The sequence below is a fragment of the Ailuropoda melanoleuca genome, chromosome 13, assembly GCF_002007445.2.
Source record: "Ailuropoda melanoleuca isolate Jingjing chromosome 13, ASM200744v2, whole genome shotgun sequence".
In the NCBI taxonomy this organism is placed as follows: Eukaryota; Metazoa; Chordata; class Mammalia; order Carnivora; family Ursidae; genus Ailuropoda; species Ailuropoda melanoleuca.
In genome coordinates this window covers 30,497,306-30,506,482 of record NC_048230.1, presented here as the reverse complement: position 1 = coordinate 30,506,482, position 9,177 = coordinate 30,497,306, and the positions used below count along the sequence as shown (strand labels likewise).

The window sequence follows — 9,177 nt, the reverse complement described above, 5'->3', positions numbered from 1 at the left end:
TGAGCAGGATGGTTCTTAGTCTCCAAGTGTTTGAGTTTCTCCCAAATTTTTCCTTGTGGTTGAGTTCCAATTTCAAAGCGTTGTGGCCTGAGAATATGCAGGGAATAATTTCAATCTTTTGGTATCAGTTGAGACCTGTTTTGTGTCCCAGAACATGGTCTATTCTTGAGAATGTTCCATGGGCATTAGAATAGAATGAGTATTCTTTGGTTCTGCGGTGTAGTGTTCTATATATATCTATGAGGTCCAACTCGTTGAGTATGGCATTCAGAGCTCTTGTTTCTCTGTTGATTTCTTGCTTAGGTGATCTGTCTATTGCTGATAGTAGAGTGTTGAGGTCCCCTACTATCAACGTATTTTTATCTATATGTCTCTTTATTGTGGTTAAGAGCTGGCTTGTTTATCTTGCTGCTCCCCTGTTGGGGGCATATATATTTATAATTGTCATATCCACTTGTTGGATACATCCTTTAAGAATAATATGGTGCTCTTCTGTGTCTCTAACTATAGTCTTTAGTTTAAAATCCAATCTGTCTGATATGAGAATTACTACCCCAGCTTTCTTTTGAGGTCCATTGGTGTGAAAGATGGTATTCCATCCCTTTACTTTCAGTCTGAATGTATCTTTAGGTTCAAAATGAGTCTCTTGTAGACAGCAAATGAATGGGCATGACCTTGACACTTTTGAAGTGTACTGATCAGTTATTCTGGCGAATGTCAATTTGACTTTGTCTGATGTTTTCCTCACAGTCCAACTGAGATTTCTGGGCAAGAATACCACAAAAACAATGTTGTGTCCTTCTCAGTAGATCGTATCACAGGGACCACGATGTTGATGTGTCTTGTTACTGGAGACACTGACATTTATCACTTTGGTTAAGGTAACGGTTTCTGCCAGATTTCTCTACTGTAAAGTTATTCTCTTTCCCTTTGTAGTTAATAGATATCTTGCGGGACACACTTTGAGACAATACAAATCCTGTTTCTCCTCAAACTTTTGCCCACTGACTTTAGTATCCATCAGTGGATCTTGTCTGCAACAATTATCACGTAGTGTTTGCCTGAGAGTGATGTTCTATTTCCTCCCTCTTTCCTTCTACATTTACTATTACAATTCTACTGGAAGAAAGTGCTGTCCCTTCTCCCCCATGTATTTACTTGAGTGATTTAATAAATTTGGACTTATTTTATTCCATTGGTTATATCCAACACTATATTTATTTTGTTGTTCACTTTGTTCCAGCTTCAGTCATGAGGATTTCCTTCAGGTTGGTATCTGTGTTCTTTCAAGAAGATACACATACAAAAATTGTGAGTATACACTGATACCTCAGATTTCAATCCAGTGCCACCTGGCTCGCTTTAGATATTGCTTTCCTCATTTGTTAACCTCTTTCTCCAACAATGAGAAACCTGGGGTTGCTATTTACGATATTTTTATATATCCAATCAATTCTAATATATACATGTAGGATTTTCAGAATTGCTAATAACCATACCCCTGTGAGAAACACATTTATTAATCAGAATATAGCATTTAGGCACAGTTTTTTTTTTGTCTTTAGCCTTACAGTATTCAGTCAAGATGCTGTCTTCCAAACTGCCTTCTTCATTGTGGTCATGTGATTCATTTGACATACAGTTCGGTTTGGGGCGCCTGGGTCACTTAGTTGGTTAAGCATCCAACTCTTGATTTTGGCTCAGGTCATGATCTCAGAGTTGTGAGGTTGAGTCCTGCAATGGGCTCCACACTCATCATGGAGTCTGCTTGTGGTTCTCTCTCTCCCTCTGCCCCTCCCCTCTGCCCTTGCCTGTGTGTGCACTCTCTCACACTCTCTCTAAATAAATGGATAAAATCTTGAAATACAGTTAGGTTGCGAATGTTGGCGTAGCACTTTGGGTCCCCCCCCCCAACCTACTGGTTGTTTTTAATTATGTTTTGGGTATGTGAAACATCACTATATTTCTAAGAGTCACAGATATACAAAAAGATATGTGCAAAGGAATGTCACATCCCTCTTTATATTAATGGGTACCCCATTTCCTTTACCCATTTCTTTCTATTCTCCATTCTCACCCACTGCTTTAGGTAACCAGTATCTTTTTCCTTCTGGTTTATCCTTCCTGTGTTTCTTTTGCACAAATAAGCAGATACATGTGTATTTTTTTTATATCCCTTTTTTTCTTACAAGAAAGTTGGCATCCCATAGTTACTTCTTTGCCCTTTCCTCCCCACCGAACAGCATGTCCTGAAAATATCAATGATAATTACTGATATATAAGAACTGGCACTAAGAACTTTGTCTACTGAACCAAGAGGTTTTTCATAGACACTTTTAATTCACATATATTAGCTTACTTCATCAAAATACTAATTGATTTGAAAATCTTACTGAAAAGGCTTCTGCTTACTGGTTGTTATAGTGAGAAGCAAGATTGCTGGCTTCTGCTCTATGGTTCCAAGAACAAACTTATATACTTAAAATGTAACACATGGCATAATTACTGGGATAATAAGGTGCCATTTCTTCTACAACATTTACTATAAACTTAAAACTATCCTATCTCTAGGAGCAAACAGGTGCGTTTATATTTTGCTTCAGGAAGAAATAATCATAAAATTTAAAATATGTTTCTTGAGTAAGTGTAAATAATCACTAATTTCCTACTTGCAATATTTAACATTTTCCAAATCTTGAACATAAACATCGATTTTAATTTAAAGGGCCATTTCTTATACAATGTTTAATATAAATTTAAAGATGTCTAGGCAAAATAAAGATCTATTTACATTTTGCTTAAGATAGACATGATCATGGAATTTAAAATGAGATCACTTCTTAAGTGTAGTCACTAATTTCCTACTAACAATATGTAACATTTTCCAAATATTGAACATAAACATCTTGAGACTTTTTCTCTTGATGAGAGAGAGAGAGACTAAGAAGTGACAATGTGGGGAGACGTAATTCCTGGAGCTCTTTTCAGCACTCATCACGATCTGACATATTACATGTTTGTTTATTGGTTTTCTCCCACTGCGAGAACGTGGGCTATGTAACAGCAGGGACTGTGTCTGTTTTGTTCACTGCCTTAACTTCAGTCTTGTATTAGATGCATTTCAAACATCCATTCTAAATGAGTAAATTGATGATGATGATGGAAGTTCAGCATTCAATGTATTTCGAAGGTGATATTTATTCTGATTCTTCTAAAGAAAGAGCAGGAGCTAGTTTATACAAAATATTTAGAAAAAAGCAGATGTCTTTTAAAGTTACACTGAGTTAGCAATGAATATGAGGGAAATATGCGACTGTTTTCAGAAGCCCAATGATAAGTGGGGATAGTAAAATGTAGTTGGGGGAAATATGCTGTTTTGAGCTCTGGGCTGGACTGGCTTTCTATGAAGAAATTAGAATCTTATGATATTACAGATGACTCCCTGTTCCTCATTACTAATTAACCATGACAAGAGATTTCTCTGAATATTGGAAACAGACACTTTTAAACTCTTGCTCTTCTCTTGAAAATCCTCAAAAATGAGAACAAGAAAGAGACATGCAAACTCCACCTATAGGGATATCTATCTATAATCTCAGGTTATAATATCTAAGGTTGGAAAGTGGATGTAAGTCATAAATGACTTAACAGATAGAAGAAGGTGAAATAAATGCCTGCTGGAAGTAATGACAACAGGACTAGGCCAAATCATCTGTAAAACCTCAGAAAAGCATAGGAGTTAGAAGCACCAGGTACTATGGAAGATGGGGGTGAGGAAAGGAACTGAAAACACAGAAATTATTTGAAGTTTATATAGGGGACAGTTAGATCTCCAGACAGCCACACCCACCCTGCCCAGCCAGGTAACTATCTTCCCCAACACCCACAGGAAAGAGAATTATATTCATTAGAGAAACAAAACCAGGGAGAATAGACTTAGGGATATCAGACACAGAATAGGTAAGGGTCAAGTGCGGGAGTGAAAACGAAGGATTTAAGTAGAAGTCTGCATACTGAATGGTGAAACTCTAGCTCTTCTCTTGCCTAGCTCTAGATATATACCCAGGATATATATCTTCCAGGAAAGAGACTGGTGGATTTTTTGCTAGAGAAGAACAGCACAAGGGAAAAACTTTATGAACACTGACTTTTGGGCGTTTCCAGTAAAGGCTGGTGGGTCATCTTACTGCTATATAGTTAAGCTCTCTATACACATAAGCTTCCAATCAGTTTTCCAGTGCCTAAGTACAAAGGAAGAGATAAGAGAAAATACTGCATCTATAAAACAAGAACAGAATGCTATAAAAAAGAAGGGAACAACTAGGGCAAAAGAGTTACTGGAAATTAAAACTATGATAGCCAATCCTTGTGAAAGCACTGGAAGGTAATGTTGAGAAAATGTCTTAAAGGTAAATAAAAAACCAAAACAGAAAAACAAAAGTAGAATACAGGAAAGAAAGTTAAAGAAAACTAGAGTATCAGTATAAGAAATCTAATTTTTGATTAAAAAGAGTTGTAGAAGGAGAGAACAGAGCAGATGGTTGTAATAAAATTATCAATAAGTAATACAAAAGCATTTCCCAGAATCAAAGAGTATCACCAGGGCTTGCTAGGTACCAACAGAATAAATGGAAAAAAGGCCCAAGAACAATGGTGATAAAAAAGAAGATCCTAAAAGTTTCTGGAGAGAAAAAATGGTATAAAGAATTAGGAATAAGGGACGCCTAGGTAGCTTAGTTGGTTAAGCGTCTGCCTTTGGCTCAGGTCATGATTCCAGGGTCCTGGGATTGAGTCCTGCATCAGGCTCCTCGCTCAGTGGGGAATCTCCTTCTCCCTCTGCCTCTACTCCTCCCCTGCTTGTGCTCTCTCTCTCTCTCTCATTCTGACAAATAAATAAATAAAATCTTTGATAAAAAAAAGAATTAGGAATATCATTTAATAACAGAATTATTAGAAGCTCAAGACAATGGAGCAATGCCTTCAAAATTCTGAGGGGAAATAATTTTTAACCTAGAATTACATTATGTCAAATAAATAGTAATGTATGAGAATGTAATAAAGCTGCTTTTAGAAACATTAAATTTTAAAAACTTACTTCCCATGCATTATTTCATAGGAAGCCACTGGCGGACGTGCTCCACCAAAATGAGAAATAAAATCAAGAAAGAAGATGATGACATGGGATCAAACACAGAAGAGAAGTAATGGGAATTTTCAGGATAACAACTAGGTGGGAAGCCTTGAGAGCATCCTGGGTCCAGGCTGAGCTGAATGGAAGGCTTTGAGATAGATGTCTCAGGGGAACTGTAACTGATTTGGAAAACTGTACTGAGAGGCATTTTACAAGCTATTAAGGATTATGGATTATAGCTATAGATCTGAAAAAGAATAAGCAAATTTTACTTTATTTTTAAATTTTTAAAAAGTAGGTTACACACCCAATGTGGGGCTTGAACTCACAACCCTGAGATCAAGAGTCACATGCTCTAGCTGCCAAGAATAAGCAAAATTTATGGGGCACCTGGGTGGTTCAATCAGTTATGCATCTCCCTTTGGCTCAGGTCATGATCCTGGAGTCTCAGGATCAAGCCCCATGTCTACCTCCCCCCTCATCGGGGAGTCTGCTTCTCTCTCTCCCTCTGCCTCTCCCTGCTTGTCTTCTCTCTCTCTTGCTCACTCTCTTTTCTCTCATATAAATAAATGAAATCTTTAAGAAAAAAAGAATAAGCAAAATTTAAATTGAGGCATTTCATAACCCCAGAAAAAACAAAATTGCTCAGGAAGGAAATGTTATCCTTGGTTCCACGATGAACCATAGGTACACAGTACTAATACCGAAAATACTATAATGGGGATTCAGACAAAAATCATGATAAAATGGTACTGAGATGATGGAGGGAGGAAGGAAAATGAAAGACCTAAAATTCTCATCATCCATAAGAAGCAGCAAGAGATAATATATATAAAACTGATGAAAAAATTACAGCAGTGTATGAATATTATTTAGAAACAGTGGAGGTAAAGATCCGAAGAACAGCCTCAGGGGTTGAGAGTCTCTGCCTTTGGGGTGAGGAGGGAAAATGAACTGCCACTTTTTATTATAAGTCTCTGAGCTTTATTTGATTTTTGAAAATTATGCATATGTTACTTTGATGAAAACAGAAATTTAAAACCCAAACATATAAAAAATATTATGGACAGTATAGTATAGCAGGAAGAGTTTTGTACTAGGAATAAAAATAAAAAACTACTGAGTGCTTATAATGTGATTTGGGTGAATCATACAACTTCTTTGAGTCTCAACTTCCTTATCTATTTATTATGGGACTCTGGTTATTTCTGAGGGCCTTTCAAACAATAAGGCTTTCATTCCTTAATGACAAAGTATTTTTCTAGGAGCAGCAAAGAAACTTTTCTCCATGGTCTCATGGTATACCTGTACACATTTCTGTCCATTGTGCCAAGGGTCCCCCTACCTCTGCCCCTTGATGTTAAGATGAAACTGGCATGCCCGCACCCGGGAAACCCTATTGTACCTGTGAGGCTAGTCTCCGCATAGCCTCCTCCTGCCGCCTGCGCATTTCTGGGGTTCCTGGGCAGCTTCCACTGGGGATGGATGAGTGGGCTGAAGGTGGCTGTGTGAGTGGCAGCTCTCTGTTGGCATCCACATCTGGATTAAAAAGATGAGATGTTTGCATGAGATATTCATAAAGCCCTGAATTAAAGGAAGATTGGTTAAATTCCATTTGTTCTGTGATCCAGCAATTCTACTCCATGAGAAATAAAAACTTAAGTCTATAGAAAAACTTGTACACAAATGTTCAAAGAAGCAAGATTCATAACAGTGCAAAAGCGAAAACAACCCAAATGTCCATCAACTGACAAACGGTTAAAATATGGAATATGGAATATCCATACAATGGAATATTACACTCATTCAAAGAAGCCAGTTATAAAAGACCATCTATTATATGATTCTCTTTGTATGAAATTCCCAGAGCAAAGAAATCCATAGAGACAAAAAGTAAATTGGTGGTTATATAGGGGTGAAGGTAGGGAGTTAGGGGGAGAATGGAGGTTGACCACTAGTGGGCATTTCTTTTAGGGGGAGATAAGACTGTTCCGAGATTAGATTATGCTGATTGCTGTACAACTTTGTGAATATATTAAAAAGCACTAAGTTGAACAATTTAAGTGGGTGATTTGTGTGGTATGTGAATTGTACTTTAATAAAGCTGTTTTTAAAAAATTCCATTTGTTCATGTTATTAAGAAAATGTCTTATCTCCTACTAGAAATTATATNGGCGTGATCCCAGCGTTGTGGGATCGAGCCCCACGTCAGGCTCTTCCGCTATGAGCCTGCTTCTTCCTCTCCCACTCCCCCTGCTTGTGTTCCCTCTCTCACTGGCTGTCTCTATCTCTGTCGAATAAATAAATAAAATCTTTAAAAAAAAAAAAAAAGAAAAGAAAATGTCTTATCTCCTACTAGAAATTATAGACTATATATACATGGATACAGATCATGGTATAAAAATGGGTACCAAAATCAGGAGGTTGTTGATGGTCACTAGCCATTGAAAAGGAGGAAGAATAGGGGAAGGTAGTCCTCATTTAACTCCCCACCAGTAGGACTGAATTAAGACTTCTTCCATCCAGCTGGGAGAGTGAATTCTCTGGTCACCGGAGCCGAGTTCAGAATAACTGTAGGAGGACAGGAGTGGGAGGCGGCAGTGGAAAAAGACTGAAAATGTGTGAACTGAGGTAAAGCTCAGTGACTGTCACTGTATCACTTCTGTTGTTCACTCCTTCTCCCCACCCCATTCCCTTTATCTGGTATTTGATTTTGTGGGCAATTACTGCCTGAATACCCTCCGTCTTCTAGCCACTGCCTTTTGGAGATGCCCTCCTTTTCGTTGAAGCATCTTTACTCTCTGCTTGGCACCCAGAAAACAGGAGAAATAAGTTCATAGGTAGGCAGCAGTCAATATGCACAGCAAACTGGCAAAGGAGACTTCTGAAATGAGTAGACTAGGGAGGGTAGGGGTTATTTACTTAACAGCTGTCTGGGGGCTTGGCAGCTGTTGGCAAATGTCAAATCCAAATAATACCTACACTGAGACTCTTAGTGATGGGAAAAGATAGTTTTGCATTAAGAGCTTCCCTAACTACCACACGGAGTATACTTGTAGTTAATGTAATAATGCCTAAATTGCACAATGGGTCTATTTTTACAGCATGTTTTTATTCTTTGTGTGTCTGTGCTGGGGGGGGGGGGGGTTTGGTGGTGGAGACTGACGGGGGAGTCAGGTTTGGGAAGGGGTGTGGGTGGAAAGCAGGATGACAGGCTAGTGCCTGCCCTGACAGCTTTTCTGTACCTTCCCAGGGAAATGACAAGGAGGGGGCGGGCCGGGGGCTGAGTGTCTGTGGGGGAAGGACAGGGCCCGGCGATGCAGGTCTGCAGGCTGAGCGGCTCACATCTTTTAGAGCAGTACTGCGCAGTGTAGAGGAGGCAGGGGTGGAAGAAAGAAGGCAGATGATGAAGAGATGGAAGCTGGGAGCTCCAACGACTTTCCAACTTGTTTTCATTATTTCTACAACTGTATCATTGGTATCACTGACGGAAGGTTAGGAAAGCCACTGGGAATTCAAATAAACCTATCCAAGCTTGATGTAAATTAAACTCTGTGGAAAAATTAAGCCATCTCTCCATACAGACATCATTCTTACTCATTAATGAAAGAAATTCTGCTGCTGCCAGTAAAACCCCCAGCACCAGCTTACATAATAAGAGATTAATGTCGAAAAACAGCTCACATCCTTTATCAGTCACTTATTCTTGACCCTTCTTAAGGGCTGGTGGTTCTGGGAAGGTGGCAGAGGTAGGATGTAGTTTGGACTTCGGCAGATTACAACGAAAATTATTTTGTGCAAGGCGACTGCTGGCTCTGTGTAATTCTGATAAATACATAACCACATAGTCTATCTCCTCTGACACCATTTTTAAGTTTTTGAAAGTTCACTATCAGGGCAAATCTACAGTCGCAACATATGGACATTTATCTCAAGAATGGCAGCGTCCTGGTATTTTTAGAGTATCTCTGGAGATAAAAAGCAATGGATGTCAGAGAATGACTTAATGAACTACCTTTAAAGAACCTCTGCTTTGGGGAACACCT

At 38.7% G+C, this 9,177-nt stretch overlaps 1 protein-coding gene across 9 annotated transcripts in view; it reads right to left on the bottom strand.

The window, feature by feature from the left end:
• The window catches only part of TANC2 (tetratricopeptide repeat, ankyrin repeat and coiled-coil containing 2), a 363,080-nt gene that overhangs the window by 82,068 nt on the left and 271,835 nt on the right, over nt 1-9,177 (bottom strand). For all 9 annotated transcript variants that reach the window (XM_034641081.1, XM_034641080.1, XM_034641082.1 and 6 more), the window contains one exon: nt 6,537-6,670. In XM_034641081.1, the coding sequence (XP_034496972.1) occupies nt 6,537-6,670 (134 nt within the window). The remainder of the gene's footprint in view (nt 1-6,536; nt 6,671-9,177) is intronic.